General features: G+C 38.7%; 1 protein-coding gene across 1 annotated transcript; it reads right to left on the bottom strand.

The window, feature by feature from the left end:
- Window positions 1–2: 2 nt before the first annotated feature.
- Window positions 3–14,580, bottom strand: LOC108165684 (myelin-associated glycoprotein-like). Its single transcript, XM_081601656.1, has 6 exons — window positions 14,210–14,580; window positions 12,796–13,095; window positions 12,467–12,721; window positions 10,539–11,170; window positions 10,368–10,446; window positions 3–1,619 (listed from the first exon to the last, which is right to left on the bottom strand). Exons 1-4 carry the CDS (start codon window positions 14,532–14,534, stop codon window positions 10,863–10,865), a joined length of 1,188 nt encoding a protein of 395 aa, XP_081457782.1. The 5' UTR covers window positions 14,535–14,580; the 3' UTR covers window positions 3–1,619; window positions 10,368–10,446; window positions 10,539–10,862.
- Window positions 14,581–20,421: the final 5,841 nt, after the last annotated feature.

Raw genomic sequence — 20,421 nt, 5'->3', positions numbered from 1 at the left:
GATATGATGAAATAATGTTTTAATTAAAGTCCAAAAATAACTTGGAGAACCAGGGAACAATGGAGATCGACTGTATGAGTACAAAGTACAAAGTTAAACATGATATTATGGGAGAAAACAGCGTTTAAATACTAGGAGAGTGAATGCTGGAACAAATTTAATCTCAATGTAAATCTCATTTTGATAATGCTGACCCCTAGTGGCTGGGTACAATATGAAAAATCTAAATAATTTTTATTTGCATTTATTCCACCTGACTCCGAAGAATTATTACATTCTACAGAACTGAACTAAAGTACTTTTGGTACTTTAGCTGACCTTATTCAGACTTCGTGAAATTACTCCATCAGGTGAAGAGCTTGATTTAATTGCATTTATTTTTGATTAATGAAGCACAATTTTACAACAGATATCATCTCAAGAAACATTATGACAAAAAGATCAAACGTATAGTCAAATAAATCCAAAACATTTCATTTGTATAAGCAGATCAAAACTGTTTACAAAGGATTTGATTTAATCCTGGCTATAGAAGAAACATAATCAATAGCAGTTTAGCTGCAAACTGCTGACACGGTTATCCTTGAATTGAACATTGATTTTAGTGATCCAAGGATAAAGCAATCTTTACTTTTAATATAAACTTGTCCTAACTGGACAGTAATTTTGACATTATTTCAGATTTCTATAATGCATTTATGTTCATATCTTGTTTTCTGTTGTCCATTTTATTTGGTCTTGTATATTTATTTTAAATAAAGTTATTGGAGGAACAAAAGAGACAGAATATAAGGAAAGGAAACTGAACTGCCACATAAAGAGTTTAACCCCTCTCAAAATAAGAGTGAATATAAATGGCTAACTTGAAGTCAACCAAAGCAATTCACATTTTAAAGTTTATCCAACTCAAAATTTACAAATCAGCCACTTAAATTAGTTCTTTACAATTCATCTGGTTAAAAAATAATTTAGTGGAAGCCGAGTTTGCTAAACATTTTCAAAATTAGACAAAGCAGTGTCAATAAAGGCTACTAAATTTTCAAAAAACTATACCAAATAGCCCTGATAAAAAAAAAAAAGAAAAAAAAAGACCTGTTTGAAATTCTTAGCTGAGAAAAAGTTGAATGTTGAAATTGTTGGAGAAAATGGAGTAAAGACCATAAAAACTTGAGGACCTGCATGTTGAAAGAAACAAATCCTCTTTTCATCTAAAGTGAATTGATTCATAACACAAAGCAAAAGAAAAAAAATTATCTCACAACAAACATTATTTTTTCTTCTCTTCAGCGTAGTTATTCTCTGGACTGTCAGCAGCCTGTGTTGAGACGTTTCCTGGTTTTGATACTGTGACCTGTGCGTACACCGTCTCCTGCTGTTCATTGTCATGCACTGGAATCACTGCCGTTTTAGGCGTCTTCTCGATGATTCTGACTTCCCCATAATGCAGTTCTTCCTCTTTCTCAAATGCTGAATTCTGAACACCACCCACTCGACTCTGCAGAAATAAAAGGATCATGTAACAAATCTGCAAACAAAATCTCATTTTAGTGCTCTCCAAAAAGGATGAACATTCCCCCACCTGAGTCTTTTGTGGCGCTGAATGTTTGGTCTTAAAATACCTGCAAGACATTAGAGAGCTGTCAAAAAGTAGCTTTAATCGGATTACAGTTTACGCCTTGAAAAAGTTACTTAGATTACTGACTACTTGATTTGGAAAGTAACCAAGTTACATTAAAAGTAACTTTTTCAGTTACTTTCAGCTGCTGCTAACAACAATGCTCCACCACCTGTGAAAATGACATTTAGCTTTGCCAGTACTTAATTGCAAGCTATTTTATAATGGTAACATCAACAATGTATTTCTATCAATCAATCAATCAATCAATCAAATTTTATTTGTATAGCACATTTCAGCAGCAAGGCATTTCAAAGTGCTTTACATAATTAAAATAAAAACAGAAATAAACAGTGAGAAAGATATAAAAAATAAAAAAAACATTACATCATTAAAACGTCTAAAAGAAAGAAAAAGAAATTCAAAACATTAAAGACATAAAAACATGGAAGACATCAAAACCGGCACTCTAACCCTAATTTAGACATAAGCAACTCTAAACAGGTGGGTTTTAAGTTGAGATTTAAAGGCACCCAGTGTTTCAGCTGTTTTACAGATTTCTGGAAGTTTGTTCCAAATCTGTGATGCATAGAAGCTAAATGCTGCTTCTCCTCGTCTGGTTCTGGTTCTGGGGATGCAGAGCAGACCAGAACCAGAAGATCTGAGGGGTCTAGACGGTTGGTACAACAATAACAGATCTTTAATGTATTGTGGTGCTAAACCGTTCAGAGATTTATAAACTAACATCAGTATTTTAAAGTCTATTCTCTGAGCTACAGGGAGCCAGTGTAGGGACTTTAAAACTGGTGTTATGTGCTCTATCTTCCTGGTTTTAGTGAGAACCCGAGCAGCAGCGTTCTGGATCAGCTGCAGCTGTTTGATTGATTTATTAGTCAGACCTGTGAAGACGCTGTTGCAGTAATCAATGCGGCTAAAGATAAACGCATGGATGAGTTTCTCTAGATCGTGCTGAGACATAAGTCCTCTAACCCTGGAGATGTTCTTCAGCTGATAGACGGCCGACTTTGTGACTGTCTTAATGTGGCTCTGAAGGTTCATGTCAGAGTCCATCACTACTCCCAGGTTTCGGGCCTGATCGCTGGTTTTCAGTTGTAATAACTAAAGCTGTGCATTGATTCTGGTTCGCTCCTCTTTAGGTCCAAAGATAATAACTTCAGTTTTGTTTCTGTTCAGCTGGAGAAAGTTTTGGCACATCCACACATTTATCTGTTCTAAGCATCTATTCAGTGATTGGATGGGTTCAGAGTCACGTGGTGACATCGTGATGTAGAGCTGTGTATCATCCGCATAATTGTGGTAGCTAATCCTATGTCCTGTTATAACCTTAGCCAGTGGGAGAATATAAATATTGAAAAGAAGGGGTCCTAGGATTGAACCTTGGGGTACCCCACATGTGACCTTTGACCTCTCTGATGAGAAGTTTCCGATTGAAACAAAGAAATCCCTGTTCTTTATGTAAGATTCAAACCAGTTGAGCACTGGACCTACTTATACTTATAAGTTTGAACTGAAGGGGAGATTGTTTAATGGTTACAACGGTACAAAAAAAAAAAACATTAGTAATTGGTGTGTTCCACTATTGTCTGGAAAACTCTAAGGATTTTAAAGCCCCCCTCCCTGCCCCAGCCTCCAGGTTCTGTGTTACGGCCCTGCATTTGTTGTCAGCGCGCAGCTCAGAACGCTCCTCCTGTGGCTCCACAATTCATATATCCTTCTTCACAGATTTGTGACACTTATCTTAATATTAAATATTATAATGGTGTTTAGTTGCACGACTTTTCGGACTCGTTCATACATGGCTGTTTTCACGTTTATTTCGTTGTTCAGGTTAGTGTCGATGTTTGCAGTTTTCTGGAGAGCAACGCGAAGCTCCACGTCATTCAGAGGTAATATATTAACTTGACATTAACAAAGACACAGCGGGACGAATCATCCGGGAGATGATGGACAGGGAAAGTATGACTAAAACTACCTTAATCACGGACACATTCTGGGATTTATTATGAGTCTCTGCTTATTTCCAAGCCCAAATGAGTAACTTCACGTTGAGAAAGCCTTGGGGCACGTCAAAAACGAGCCCCAAAAAAGCGCAGCCCGCGACTCATTAAATTTGCAAGCGACTGTAGAAACAAAACAAGCTCAAAGTCGCTTATAATAATCGAACTTAGTGACTGTAGGTGATCTTGCTATAGGACTGTAAGGCACTGTTCAGGTTTGTCACCACTCTCAACCTGGAGTGTCGGCCCGAAATACAACTCAGGCCAGGATTCAGCTCAGGACCAGATGTTAGGATGAGGTGCAGCAGATGTTTTAATGAAGACACGAGGCAGGATCCCTTGAACTGTTCTGTGTTCCAAACTGTATTACAGATCTTGATCCAATGAACATGAATGGGCATAAATGAATGTGTGTCTATAAGAAGGTGTGTGTGGTTTCCTAGAATAAACTAAAATACAAAAAATAAGTCCAAGATCATTACACATCACACCATGCCATTATACCTTAGATAAACTAAGAAGGAAAAGACATAAAACATAAATAACTCAAGCTCTAAATCAATATTAATAAGGAAACTAAGGCGAGCTATCTCCACTATTAACTAATAACCATGCCTCTACTCCAGTAAAAGTAGATATGCATGTTCAACACAATGCTCTACAATACACACGTAGCAGATAGCTCGGACTTAGCAACAGGTGAAATAATAGCAAATGAATAAACTTCAAATCACTCATTTAGCTGCAGTAAACTCAAATATTGCAACGTACTTATCAATGACACACACTGATAAGGAGAACACGCATATCTTGCAAGTCTTTCCCACGTGTTAGCACAGTGGTTTGGTTACCAAACTTCCCCACCAGATATCAGCCACGTTGGTTGCGGCAAGGCGATGACGTCATCACTGCCCTCACTACGGTATCCCTTAAGGGACAGAAGTAACGCTGAACAGAAACATAATCCAAAGAGTAATACTCAACACCAACTCAAACTTTTTAAGGGTCTTTTGAACAGCGACAGAAAGTCAAAATAGTTCCTGCTTTTCCAGCAACGAAATGTGCATATCTCTCCTCCCTCCATTATTTACATTTCTGTCGCTGCTGCTGCTGTTGTATAGAAATGGCGGTCGCTCCACAGGACGTGTAGAGTAAATAAAATTAAATTACAAAAGAAAATAGTAACACACAGTAACTCAAAGTGATTTTATTAAGTAACTGTAGTCTGACTACTGAATTAGAAATAGCAACGTGTTATATTACTCGTTACTGAAAAAAGTGGTCCGACATCAGTAACACGTTACTTTGTAACTGACATCACTGGTCAGAATAATGGTGCTGTGTTTCAGGTGACAGCACAAACAGAGCGAGAGTCAAGACGAACATGCAAAAAACATTTGTAAAAGATAATTACCATAATTTAATCCCATTTATATCTGGTTAGCTTGAAATACTTTTGGGTTTTCAAGCTTTTGTTTTAGAGAAAACCTGATTACAACATACACTGAGAAAATGAAGGAAAAAAAAACCAATAGTAGGCACAACATTTCTTTCACTTAGCTTTGTTAACGAGTTTAATTTGTAGTACAGTTTCAGGTCGGACCATATGTTGTCTCACTAATCAGCCTGAATATGATATTGCAAAAAAAATGGATGCTAGTTGTTTTGTTGTTGTCATTCTTCTTACACAGAATGACAGATTTTTGTGGTCTTCTACAGCCACTGCCGTTACTTATTTGTAGACGAAAGGGGAATGGCTACTAGCGCAGACTCATGAGACTGTTTTTGTGATGTTTTTGTTTTAAACATCAGTGTTGAGCAATCAAATATAGCAGGGTGAACCCTGCCCCAAAATTGAGGACACCTAGCACCTAATTTTCTCATAATGGGTGTAGAGCGTAAAGGGAGACTCTCTCACCTGATTCCAATTGTTTAAATTTAGAAACAGGCTGGAGTCTCCTGCTTGTTACTGGGGTGTGGCTGTCATCTACCCTCCCCAGTGCAGTTTGGTAACATAAAACGGGTATGTATTTTATTGCACCCATGCAGTTCAATGGCCCAAAAAATGACAACTATTTATATAATAGAAAGTACTAGCAAGCTGATCCTCCTACTGTTGGGCCAGTAGGAGGGGTGGAGTATCCAGCTCTGGCAGGTGACACTAACTTCCTCTACCATTTCTAAAATCACCTACTAACCTGTAACTTAATTTCAGACATAACCAGGGGTGAAAGTAGGTGGTGGGGTACTGTGTACCCCTAAAAGATTTAGCGGGGTACGCAGTACCTGCAAGAGAGGGGAGCGGCTGTCTGCTGTAAAGAATCAGTGGGTTCACTGTGCAGCCGTGAGTTCACCCACTAATCAGCCGTGACTGATTAGTTTTTCAAGAACAATTTAATCAGTTAATAAGTAGCTTTTTTCCCATTTCATATTGTTTCTGCAGCAGCGGTGCAATACATGTTACTACAGCAGCGGTGCAATACATCGATCGCGGAAGGTTTTGAGTTGATCTCGGCTTTAGGTGACAAACTGAACGCCGCCAGGAGGCTGAGAGCAGCACGTCCTCCTCTGACTCCTTATCAAAACGTTCATAACTTTATTAAAGAACAACAACAACAAAATCAACGAAACGTGTTCAAATTAATGACCCAACAACAATGATCTCAGTGATTATTGTTTCAACAAGGTGTTGTGCAATTCTGTGCGTTTTGGTACCATTATCAAAATAACGAGCAGAACAGGAGTTTAAAATGAACTAATCAACCACCGCTGTGTTCAGGGAGGCGTATTAATAATCGCAAAATAAATATCAAGCCTGAAAACCTAATATCGTAACGGACTGAATGTTATGTTTTTAACGTAATCTCTGGTCGGCTTGCAGAACGCAGGCGGTTGCCACGGCAACGGGTGAAAAAGGGAGAGAGAGTAAAAAGGTAGGAGTGGTTTTGAGTTGATCACCTTTTCGGGTTCTTTTACCTTTGTTTACCTTTGCTGTGGCTCATTACAGCCGCTGTAGTTTCTGAACGTTCAATAAACGACAAACTTGGACTCGTTCTTTGTGAATATACGTCATTTACAACAAACATCAAACACGGTAAATATGTTTCATTAAGTATTTAACAAACAAATGGCTTCTACTGTGATAATTATGTGAAATTAATTGTCTAATTTAAAAAAAATTGTTTGGTGCTGTCGGGCTCAAAGTCTGAGAGGTTTTTCCTTTATCAATTTTATTTATTTTTGCCTCTTATTTAGTGGAAATATTGATGTTGATGATACTTTCTCCAAAATGATAACCTTTTTCAACCTTTATAGCTCCCCTGTTGAAAATGAGGTTCTAACATTCACAAATGACAGTGAAATAAAATCCAGTCCAACATCTGGTTTGAGGTGATTCCTCTGGAACCTTTTGGAGGAAAAATATCCCAACTTCACAAGATGCTTTTAATCTAACAGAGCTCTGTGGTTCCTCCTGTCAGTATGAGAGTCGGCCCTTGTCCCTTAGTGGGGTCAGGAGGTGCTGGTGTCCATCTCCAGCTAACGTTCCGGGCGAAAGGCGGGGTTCACCCTGGACAGGTCGCCAGTCTGTCGCATGGCAACACAGAGACAAACAGGACACACAACCATGCACACACACACTCACACCTAGGGACAATTTGGAGAGGCCAATTAACCTGACAGTCATGTTTTTGGACTGTGGGAGGAAACCAGAGTACCCGGAGAAAACCCACGCATGCACAGGGAGAACATGCAAACTCCATGCAGAAAGACCGGGACCGGGAATCGAACACAGACCTTCTTGCTGTAAGGCAACAGGTCTACCAACTGTGCCACTATATATATATATATATACACACACACACACACACACACACACACACGCACACACACACCCCCACACACACACACACACGCACACACACGCACACACACACACACACACACACTTTTGTTTAAAACTACTTTCACCTCTGGGTTTGCATCATAGCAACTAGGTAAAATTTTAAAAGGAAGGGTAAAAATCCTAAACCAGAGGAGATGATTACCTAAACTTGCAATTCCTCGAGCAAATGAAATGATATACAGAAGTCTACACAATAAAAATGATGGCTACTCGAAAAATCTGCCACCAAGAGTCATTAAATTCTGTAAGCAATCTGAATAAATATCTATAATATCATCTGTAAAAACATAAGTTTGCCATTTTGAGCTCACTAATGTATGTATTAATTTACTGAGTAAAGGGTTTCCAAATGTAACATTCCCTGCTGTTTGAAAACAACGAATGTAAAATGAACAAAACACATTCTTCTTAGATGTAACTAAGAAGATATTTCATATTTGATATTTCAGTGGTCTACCACTTGGCTTTAGAGCCACGTCCTCAGTCACAATCCGGGTTCTTTCCCCCGTGTTACATATACCTTATTTGTATAACTCAGTTGTTACACCAAGTATTACACTTGATGTAATACTTTTTGAACCAGTCTTCTTGCTTCAAGACCAAATCAACTGTTGGCCATTGATTTTACACTTTTGGAACCAGCCCGTGATGGAAGGGAGCTTGTGATGGTGATGACAGATGTATTTTCAAAGTTCACCCAAGCTGTCCCCACTCGTGATCAGAAAGCGACAACGGTGGCAAAAGTCCTGGTTCGTGAGTGGTTTTACCGGTTTGGAGTGCCGGCCCGTATCCACTCTGACCAGGGGAGGAACTTTGAAGGTGTCCTAGTACAACAGTTATGTGAGTTGTACGGAGTTCAGAAAAGTCGCACCACGCCCTACCACCCGCAGGGAAATGGACAATGTGAACGTTTTAATCGAACTATGTTCAATCTGCTTCGTTCCCTAGCTCCAGATGAAAAGCGGAATTGGCCAGAACATCTCCCACAGCTGGTCTTCCACTATAACACCACTGCCCATCAGTCAACTGGTGAATCTCCTCACTTCCTCATGTTTGGACAAGAACCTCACTTGCCAGTGGATTTTCTGCTTGGCCATCTTCCTGAGCCCACAGGAGCTAAAGTATGTGATTGGGTGGCAGAGCACAGGAGACGCCTAAATGTGGCCATTGATGTTGTTAAAGGCAGAGTGGAGTTGGCAGCCCACAGGAGAAAAGTGAGGCATGATGAGAAAGTCCAGTGTGAGCCACTTCAAGTTGGACAAAGAGTGTATCTGCGTGATGTTGGCCCAGGGCGCAGAAAGATCCAGGATGCATGGGGGTCTACAGTGTACCAAGTACTGCGGGCGCCGAGTTCAGGTGGTGTTGTATATTCAATTGCTCCAGTTGATAAGCCTCACCTTGTTAGACAAGTGCACCGTACCTCCATAAAGCCTGCCCTGTCACCTTCAGAGATCTGCTATGATGACTGGCCACAGAGGGTACTTGAGGAGAACATTGATGAGGAGGACGTGGAGTCGGGGTCTTGGCTGGTGTGCCGAGAGGCTGTTGAAAATCCATCCAGGCCTGTGGTTCCAGAACCATCAGAAAGACCTCCAGCTCAAACACCTGTTCAGGTGCCATCAGCTTCGCAAATTCCTCAAGGCACTAGAACTGGCCCTAGGAAGTCTACTCGTAAAACCGCAGGCAAGCATTCCAATCCTCAGCGTCTCCCGAGACCAGCTATGAGTGAAGACAGAAGGGCTGCTGCTGCTCTGGTTCCAGGTGTCAGCAGCGTGGCTACGGCCATTTTTCGACCTTGGTCATAGTTTTACTTAATCGGTGGGCCACCGATTCATAGAGGGGGGGTAGGATGTAACCGGGTGGTTTTATTGGAAAACATAGTTTACTTCCATTGGTTGTAAATTCCCACCCGTTTTTGGCCCTTGAACACATCTGGGCCACGCTCCCCACCTTCACTTCCGGTTGCAGCCTTGCCGGGCTCATTAGTGTATATAGGCACCGGGTGTGCACGCCAATCTGAGTGTGTTTGTCGGGTCCGTTGTGTTGCAGTTGGCTCTCAGTCAGATGAGCGCTGGCGCCGTGCTCATCGGGTTGCTGGAGAGTGTTCGGATCGTGGACATTTGATACTGATTGCTGCTGTTGCCTATTGTGCTCCCACACAAAGTGCATTTGTTTGTAGTTTGATGCTCTCAAGGAATAAGTCATCTTTTAGAGATGGAGTTGTAGCACGAACAGTGCAGAACCAGAATAGTTTATAGCTCCTTATTTTTATTAGATTAATGGGCACAGCCTTAGGACTGGGTTGGGGAAATGTGGGATTTGTTTTTCTTTTGTCTAACATTATTTTGTGTTTCTACTAATTTGGTTTGTATTTGTTTGTGATTCCAATTGCTTCTAATCTTGTCCTGGGGTTGAGCTTTGAGTTTTAATTAGAATAATAAATGTCTACTTTTAATATGGTAAGAGAATGTATAAATAAAAAGATATTTTGTATACTATTTCTGTTTCATCATTCTCAGCCAGACCTACCTGGGTATTATTAATAAGGAAACTCTAGGCCACTTGATATTTCAGTGGTCTACCACTTGGCTTTAGAGCCACGTCCTCAGTCACAATCCGGGTTCTTTCCCCCGTGTTACATATACCTTATTTGTATAACTCAGTTGTTACACCAAGTATTACACTTGATGTAATACTTTTTGAACCAGTCTCTTACTTACCTATCTAATACCAGACATATGAAACTGTATAAAAGTACTGTTTACAGTGGAGCATTCTACTTAGGTTCAGGTCTTTATCTCTTCTCAAGATTTTTAGATGTGAAACTCACCAAATAGACACAACCAGAAAAACAAGAAAGCAGATGACCACAATGATCCCCACGGTGACGGGCACCAAAAGATTTTCACCTTGCAGAAAGAGAACAGACACAAATAATTATAAATTACAAATAATTACAGGCAGCTATTTCTCAAAGTAGACTTTTGAGTTTAATAATTACGTTTCGTAGTAACTAGTACAACTGATGATGATTTGTTACCCAGACCATTTGTAGCCACACAGTAAAACTCTCCTCCCTCAGTAGCATTTAATTTGTAAACTTGCTCCACAGACACATTAATGGCTCCATCTTTGTTGTTCTTGAACCAGGTGAATCTGGGTGGAGGTTTGGCTCTGCTGGAGCAGCTCAGCTCCACCCAGCTACCTGCTGACACCAAACCTGATGGGCTGATGGATGCTGAGGTGTTTCTAGGAGCATCTGAGGAAAATGAGACACATGAACTTTATTGATCAGAAACAGCTGAACCATGACCTGCTGATAGGATCACTTACATGAAACACTGAGAGTCACTTCTGTCTCTGCTGTCTTGTTTCCTCCAATCACAGGATATCTGGCAGAGCATGTGATGTTGTATCCATCATGTGTGTCTGACAGAGTGATGTTCTCCTGGATTTTGGTTGTAAAGGTTCCATCTGTGTTTTTCTCAGTTTGACTGAGAGAGTCTTGTTGGAGATTCCAGGTGAGTTCAGGAGGTGAGTTTGGACAGGGAGTGAAAGCTGAGCAGGTTACAGTGACAGACTGATGCTCCTTCAGGTCAGAGGGAACATTAATGCTGGGACTCCAAGGAGAATCTGGGGTTTTAAATTAAAACACAATTTACAACAAATGCAAAGTAATATATTAGTGAAAGTCAAAATATTACTTGGCATAGTCACTTTGAAAAAGTAACTTTAATCGGATTACTGTTTACTCCTTGAAAAGTAACTTAATTAGATTACTGACTACTTGATTTGGAAAGTGACTAAGTTACATTAAAAATAACGTTTTGTTACTTTCAGCTGCTGCTAACAACAAACGCTCAGCGACCTGTGAAAATGACATTGATCTTTGCCAATGTTTAATTGCAAGTTACTTTATAATGGTAACATCAACAATGTGTCTCCACTTATGGTTGAATTTAAGGGGAGATTGTTTAATGGTTAAACAGTACAAAAAAAACTTTAGTAATTTGTGAATTTGTGCGTGTTTTTGTGTGTTGTGTGTCTGGAAAACTATAAATAGGATTTTAGACCCCACACTCCATCCTGCCCCAGCATCCAGGTTGTGTGTTACGGCCCTGTGTTTTGTGTCACAGCGCAGTTCACAACGCTCCTCCTGCGGCTCCACAAGTCAGATGACCCTCTGCACAGATTTGTGACACTTACCTTAATATTAATTATTATAATGGCGTTTAGTTCCACAACTTTACGGACACGTTCATTGGTGGCTGTTTTCACGCTTATTTCGTTGTTCATATTAGTGTCGACGTTTGCAGTTTACTGGAGCTCGACGTCATTCACAGGTAATATATTAACTTGACATTAACAAAGATACAGCGGGACGAATCATCCGGGAGATGATGGACAGGGAGAGTCTGACTAAAACTAACTGGATGTCAGACAAATTCTGGGATTTCTTATGAGTCTCTGCTTATTTCCAAGCCCCAAAACCGAAGCCGCGACTAATTAAATCTGCAAGCAACTTTAGAAACAAAACAAGCCCAAAGCTGCTTATAATAATCGGACTTGGCGAGCGAACTAAAAATGGCTCCTGTTTTTCCAGCAACAAAATGCACATCTCTCTATTCCCTCCAAATCTTTATGTCGTATAGACACGAAGAAAATAGTCACGCAAAGTGGTATCGATAAGTAACTGTAGTCTGACTACTGGATTTGAAATAGTAACGCACTAGATTACTCGTCACTGAAAAAAGTGGTCTGACGTCACTGACATCACTGGTGAAAGCAGACCTATAATGTTATAGATCTGCTTGTAGGTCAAAAGAAACTCTGGTAATATGAATCTGACTCTTTCCATTCAGCTCCTCACATTTCATTAGGAAACAATCATCGGAAAAGAATCTGAAACATGAAGCAAAAAACCTTTACCTTTGATTCCAGCACAAACACTGGATGATGTTTCATTACCCAGATCATTTGTGGCCATACAGTAATATTCTCCTCCCTCAGTGGCGTTGAAGTAAGCCGGCCCCTCAGATACATTAATGTCTCCCTCTGTGCTTTTCCTGAACCAGGTGAATCTGGGTGGAGGTTTGGCTCTGCTGGAGCAGCTCAGCTCCACCCAGCTACCTGCTGACACCAAACCTGATGGACTGATGGATGCTGAGGTGTTTCTAGGAGCATCTGAGGAAAATGGGACACATGAACTTTATTGATCAGAAACAGCTGAACCATGACCTGCTGATAGGATCACTTACATGAAACACTGAGAGTCACTTCTGTCTCTGCTGTCTTGTTTCCTCCAATCACAGGATATCTGGCAGAACATGTGATGTTGTATCCATCATGTGTGTCTGACAGAGTGATGCTCTCCTGGATTTTAGTTGTAAAGGTTCCATCTGTGTTTTTCTCTGTTTGACTGAGAGAGTCTTGTTGGAGATTCCAGGTGAGTTCAGGAGGTGAGTTTGGACAGGGAGTGAAAGCTGAGCAGGTTACAGTGACAGACTGATGCTCCTTCAGGTCAGAGGGAACATTAATGCTGGGACTCCAAGGAGAATCTGGAGTTTCACATTAAACAAACATTTTACTGTCAATTTTTGAGTATACAAAAATCATTAATTCACTATTGATTTACAATTACAACGTCCTAAAGAAAATAATGTAATCAATAATTACATTAATATCAATAATCAATAATGTAAGTTCATCAATTTTAACACACAATCATTTTTTTAGAGAGAAAGTACAAGTAATATTATTCACACGTTTGATAAAATTGTTAGTAAAGCTAAAGTTTAATTAGTACTTTATGACAACAGTCATGCATATTCATGAAGACTTAATCATGTTCATGACAGGCTTATTTACAACAAGTTAAAAACTGTTACCAAGTTGTTTTATAGCGGTTCAGCCTTTAATGTTATTTGTTATCACTGAAAATAATTTGTATAAATTGCCAATATCCATCTATTTTCTTGCACCCTTGTCCCTTAGTGGGGTCGGGAGGCTTGCTGGTGCCAATATCCAGCTAACGTTCCGGGCAAGAGGCGGGATACACCCTGGACAGGTCGCCAGTCTGTCGCAGGGCAACACAGAGACACACAGGACAAACAACCATGCACACACACACACTCACACCTAGGGGCAATTTGGAGAGGCCAATTAACCTGACAGTCATGTTTTTGGACCGTGGGAGGAAACCGGAGTACCCGGAGAAAACCCACACATGCACAGGGAGAACATGCAAACTCCATGCAGAGAGACTAGGGCCGGGAATCGAACCCAGAACCTTCTTGCTGCAAGGCAACAGCTCTACCAACTGCGCCACTGTGCAGCCCAAATTGCCAATATTCAAATAGAAATGTGAAAGAATGTGGTCAAAAATTACAATTGTATTTTTATTTACTTCCATAATGTAAATTCAATATAGATTTTTTTTTGAAGGAAATGGATATTAAAGACATTCTCTTCATTTTTGGAATGTAAACAAAAGCAGAATTTTTAAAATTGATAATTCTTTGACAGTTTTATTATCTTTTGAGAGTTTGCTATTTCATTTGGCATCAATAGAAAAAACTTGTTGATTGAAGGAAAACAATCTAAATATGTCATGGATATAAATAATTCTTAACATTGTACATCAGTGTCAAGAACAAGCCAAAAGTTTCTTACCTTTTACTATTATATTAATAGGATGAGAAACATCAGTTGCCATAAACACCCCGTTCTCAATGCGGAGGTAGTAGTAGTTAGTATGACTCGTCTTTAAATCAGGAAACACAGTGGTGCAGTTTTTCTCACTTGGCTTTCCAATCATATTCAGTGAATAAATGTTAACTGACCCACTGCTGTTGAAAATAAGAGAGCTTGGATTTTCCTTAAAATATGGGTTAGTTTTTAACCAAATTCCGTAATAAACGTTACTTTGGCCAAATGTGGAATGTGTTGAACAGTAGCTACATGGGATTTGCAAACAAGATCCACTCAGTGCTTCCATCTGCCCAGGTGTGTTAGCAATAAGGACTGGATCTGGACAAGCAGCCAAATCACCTGTAATAACAGACAAATAATGAACATGATGTGGAGCAAAATCTTCCTGCAGATACATTTCTTGATGAAGTAGAATAGAATAGAATAGAATAGAATAGAATAGAATAGAATAGAATAGAATAGAATAGAATATAATAGAATAGACTTTTTATTGTCACTGTAACAATGTAACATTGTACTATCAAATTTGGATGCAATTATCCAGATAAAAACAATGCCTCACTTAGAAAAAGATAATACATATTTACTTATAATCCTCTTATTCCTTGATAGAAATGTTAATTTAAAGCTAAAATAGACATAATAAATAGACGATATCAAGTCGACCACTTGAGAGAATTCAGCCTGACGATGCTGATGAGTAAAAACTGTTTCTCAGTCTATTTGGTTTTAGTCTTTACGGATCTGAAACATCTGCCCAAAGGCAGGCGTAGTAATGCATGTCCTTGGAGATTTTCATGATGTTCCTGAATCAGCAAGAAGTATTCAGTTATAATTTCCTGGCAGATTATAGCCGATGAGCTGCTGGACGACCTTAAGGCACCTGTGGAGATTTCTTTATTTTGTTACTATGCAGCTGTAAAACCGGACAATGACAGTAAGTTAAGATGAAGCAAAGATAAAAGGACAGCAGCAATCTCTCAGGGATGTTGCTCCTTCTGAGAACTACAAAGTAAAATCTCTTTCACCTCTTCATCACATCTGCAATATGTGATAGTGTCTCATAAAAAGCAAAAATACTGTATGTCTATTTCACAGGGAGAACATGCAAACTCCATGCAGAAAGACCGGGGCTGGGAATCAAACCCAGGACCTTCTTGCTGCAAGGTAACAGCTCTACCAACTGCGCACTGTGCAGGGTGCACCCCGCCTCTCGCCCGGAACGTTAGCTGGAGATGGGCGCCAGCACCTTCCAACCCCACTAAGGAACAAGGGTGTAAGAAAATGGATGGATGGATGGATGGATGGATGGATGGATGGATGGATGGATGGATGGATGGATGGATGGATGGATGGATGGATGGATGGATGGATGGATGGATGGATGGATGGATGGATGGATGGATGGATGGATGGATGTCTCTATATCTGGTAAGTGGCTACATAATGTCATACTTCTTCCTGAAGTCTTGAGCTCCTTGTGTTAAGGAGGAAACTGTTCCATGTTGAGTCTCTAAACAATATCAAGATTACATATTTCAGAGTAATGACTCATGTAATGTCTCCAAATGAAAGGAAGACAACAAACTTCTCACCTGGCAGAAAGACGACACTCAGTAACATGCTGACTGTCAGCACGTTCTCAGACAGAGCCGCCATCAGACTGTAAAAAGATGAAAACAGCTGCTGAGTTTCAGTGTTTTAAACAAACTGCATGTAAAAATGTATTTACCAATTTGCTTAGCATGTCATGATCTGTATGTATTTGGACCTTAAATCTCACTTGGATTCCTATTGATCACTTCTTTGTTGTTTGTTTACTTAGATGTTGCCAATTTAATTAATCTATGTTAGTTAATTTATTCATCTATCGTCCCCCTTTGTGCTCCAGCCTGTTTACTTCAGGGGTGAAGCGGGCGTCCGGCGTCCTGAACAATGTCCGCTTTGCCAATTATGTTAAAAATAATTTTCATCAATCACAACGGTCCACTGGTCCATATTCTTGAAGGACATTTGGTTAATCCAATGAAATCTCTTAGTCCTCCTTGACTCATCCCTCCAATCTCCTTCGAGGATATAAATTTTGTCATTTCAGCAGATCGGAGGTGATACATGGTGGAGCAGGTCCAGAAAAACTGTGAGAACAAAGACTAAAGAGCACCAAAGTAGACACAGAAACAACCTGACTGATAAGTTTACCACACAAACTGAAACCACTGGAGCGAATTCAGCACCAGAAGAGGGAGAATTAGAAATTATGAGGGATTCATTGTTATTGGAGGATGAGAGAAACATGGCCCAGTGACAGACTCAGATTAATTGACTGAATCCCAGTAAAAAAAGTGTTGAAATGTTCATAGAAGAGATATATTTCATGTAGCTAGAGCAGTTTGTGTACTTATGCATTCATGCATGTGTGTGATATGTGTGTGTTGTGTGAAGGATACACTATGGAGTCACATCATAGTATAGACTACATATAAACTGACAGACAGTCGGAAAAAACACAGGAATAACATGAATTCTGATGACCTTAACAATGAACACGCTTTGGAATAATAATAATAATAATAATAATAATAATAATAGTGAACTGAAACACAAACAAAAAAGTAAGGAAAAAATACAACACTTATAGTTATAACTTATTTGATAAAATAATATTAAATAATGATTAGAGACACATCTTCACTAAAGACTATCTGGGGAAGTTGTCACCAAAATGTGGAAATTCTGAAATTAGGAAATGATTATAAGACTTCTTTTATTAAGTCAGACTTAAAACATGAATAATAATGATATTATAGAGTAATAGGGTTAGAGATTATTGTTATCATGTAATAGTCAAATATGTCATTTATTATTGGTAGATAATCAGAAAAATAACACCAGTGATTTTTTTGTTGTTGTTGTTTTTAAGCTTTAAAAGCCAGTTTGATGAGGAGGTCTTTATTTTACAAGTATATATGGTGTCAGTATGTGCATAATTATGTTTTGCATGAACAATATATTTTATAAAACAGTGAAAAGAAATCTCTATGGACTTTCTCTGATATTTACTTTCACTTCAATGTAGGTCTCCTAAGATTTAAGGAGTGGTGAAAGAAGATCATCTCTTTTAACATGGTTGCTGTGCTTTATTTTACCTTTTGAAACTAGACAACATGCATAAATATCCTCTGACATGTCACGAGTAAAATTCCCAGAGAAGTTTTTTGGTGACAGTTCAACCCTTGTTCTCCTAGATTAGCAATTATTATTTTCCCTGAGGCTTTAGTTTCCCTGTGTATCTGTTTGGTTTTTCCTCCTCTGCCTGAATGGAGAATAACAAGAGAACCAAAAACAAGATATTCACAGTGTTTATTTTACTCTCCTCAATTCTCATTTATGAGAATAAACTGGTTTCTCTGTAGGTTTCCTTGTGATTTGTCTCATTTTTGTTTTAATTTCTTTTTCACTTTCCCAGGATTTCCCAAGGAGAAAAAGCAGGTTTCCTTTTTTATCAGTAAGCATTAAAAAGAGAATATCCAAGTTCCTGTCTTCATTTTGGTTCATCTTCAAACTTAAACTACATGACACAGAGCTCATGAACAACTGCAGCAGAACTTTTTGGTAAGAAATTGAATGTAAAACACATTTTTCAAATAAAAACAATGGCAGTCTTTATAGCAAAGAAAAAGACTGGTTTAGGACAAACACACAGTCAAAAGCATTTTCATTTTAAAAATGTTCTTACCTGAATAATGTGCAGATAAGCGAGAAAAATGTTAATCTGGTTTCATAGGAATTTCACTACATGAGCAAAACATCCAACAAGCAGCTTCTGTGTTTGAAAGTCAATGTCACGTCAGAGTTTGCAGGTGCGTTATTTATTCCTCAGATTGTTATGAAAGAGGATGTTAACTTGTTCATTTTTAAAACGACCGATTTAAATTTTCAGCAGCAGGAACAATGCATTTATTAGACAAAGAACTGGATAAATATCAGGACTGCCAGTTTCAGAGAACAAGAAAAAACACAGATAAGCTTTAAATAAACTTTGAGAAGTACTTAGGGCTTTATCAGGACATTATCTAATTGCTGAAATTACTTTTCCTATATTTATGAGAGTAGTTGACGTATTGAATCATTATTTGTCCCATGAATTGTAAACAGTGTATTTACAAAGAGTGTCTGTCTGTCATGTTGACGGTGATTTTCAGATGAGATCAGTTTTGTAGGTCTGCTGCTGTTGGATGTACAAGAAGAGTTTTGGGCTTATGATAGTTTGAAATGTCAAACAAATGTAAAACAAAAGGAGTCACAAGAGTATAAAATACGGCTTAAATTTTAACTCCAAATTTTATTTAAAATATGGAAAACACCAAGCTCAGGAAAAATATTACATGTTACATTTGAACAAGGTGAACCAACATAAAACATTCAATAAGATATTTGAAATAAAGTCTGCAAAATGGCTCCCAGCTTTCATTTTCAAAGCTTGTTGGAAGAATGTAAGACCTGGTCTTGGTCACCATGACAAATTAGGGGAGGAGCCTTTAGATAAATCATACTCCAACACGTCTGACTCTATGACGGGATTCATCTGAGCTCCGCTTTTAGGCCAGGCTGCCAGAGAAACTCCGACTGTCACTGGTCAGACACACTACATATCACATAAAGGCTCCACTGCTACAAAACTTATGTAAACACTATGCAAATATCTGTGCAAGAAATAATGTAACTAGATCTTACTCTCTATTTTCTACCAAAAGTTTGACGTAGCTACCACGGCATGGTAGTCCAGCCTATTTTCTGATTACAGCCTTGCAAAAGTAATAACGACCTACTACGTTTTTCACATTATTTCACATAACAACCACAAACTTTTATGTGATTTTATCTGGATGTAACAGAGCAGAACGGTCTAGTTGTGAAGTGAAAGTGTCACAATGTGTTTACAGGTGGACCAAACTGCAAACCAGAGTCTTGGTGGATATGATGAAATAATGTTTTAATTAAAGTCCAAAAATAACTTGGAGAACCAGGGAACAATGGAGATTGAGTATGACTACAACTTCAAACATGATATCATGGGAGAAAGCAGTATTTAAATACTAGGAGAGTGAATGCTGGAACAAATTTAATCTCAATGTAAACCTCATTTTGATAATGCTGACCCCTAGTGGCTGGTTACAGCACACCAAGATTACAATTAGGAAAGTGATACCTTGCTTATTGCCCATTTTTGTCTAGACTAAAAGAAACTCACAAAGTGCCACCCTTACATACCAAGAAAAGATGGTGATTTTCACTCAACCTGCACTTCAGTGATTCTTGCAGAATGAGGGCAGGAAGCAGACATGCCCACCAGCGTTCAGGTCTGTTCTGACCAGACAAGAGTCATTAACTTTTATATCAGCCATATTTCTCTAAGAGGTGAAACACCACAGTTGCTCCTGTGAAAATGAATAATTTTACAAACTTCCTTGAATTAGCTAGGTCACATTTTTATTTCAGCATGTTTTTCTGTGATAAACTGGACAGGTTATGGTTGATACTCTAGCCAGCCACAGAGCCTTAAATGAAACCTTCAGGTTTTAGGAAAGTTTAAATAAAACTGAAATAAATTATTCTCTGCTTTCAACACCTTTTTTGCTTTTCAGAAATCATTTCATGACAATGAGATCCATCTGCAGATTCCACTGTTAAAACAAAACAACAATTCAAATCTTTACAAAGTCTGAAACCAAAAGCGACAGAACAGTTAAACTAAGGATGAACAGGTTCAGAAAAAACATTTCTACCATGTCTGACAAGAACTTACTTAGTGCACAAAAAAGTCCTGATTTTATCTTACAAAACAAACATTAGTTTTTCTTTCACTTGAGCGTAGAGATTCTCTGGACTCTGAGCCGTCTGTGTTGCTACAGACTTAGTGGTCTCTTTGCTTTACATCAGACAAACATTTCACAAAGTCAAAATCAATAAATGAAAGAATCTGGAAAACTGATGTAGGGTTAGGGGTTAAAAAAGCCATAATTTATGTTTTTCACTTTGAATGAAAATGATAATTTTTTATTTGCATTTATTCCATCTGACATAATACATTCTACAGAGCTCAACTAAAGTACTTTTGGTACTTTAGCTGATCTTATTCAGACTTTGTGAAATTACTCCATCAAGTGAAGAGC

This window comes from Poecilia reticulata, chromosome 20, assembly GCF_904066995.2.
Source record: "Poecilia reticulata chromosome 20, P_reticulata-male-v2, whole genome shotgun sequence".
NCBI classification, from domain to species: Eukaryota; Metazoa; Chordata; class Actinopteri; order Cyprinodontiformes; family Poeciliidae; genus Poecilia; species Poecilia reticulata.
This window is presented reverse-complemented; position numbering and strand designations above follow the sequence as displayed.

Coding starts and splice junctions, on each gene's coding strand:
- LOC108165684 (XM_081601656.1), bottom strand. CDS start 14,534: ATGGAAGCACTGAGTGGATCTTGTTTGCAAATCCCATGTAGCTACTGT. Junction 12,722..12,795: donor AGTGACTCTCAGTGTTTCAT/GTAAGTGATCCT, acceptor CATTTTCCTCAG/ATGCTCCTAGAAACACCTCA. Junction 11,171..12,466: donor TGTTTGTGCTGGAATCAAAG/GTAAAGGTTTTT, acceptor TTAAAACCCCAG/ATTCTCCTTGGAGTCCCAGC.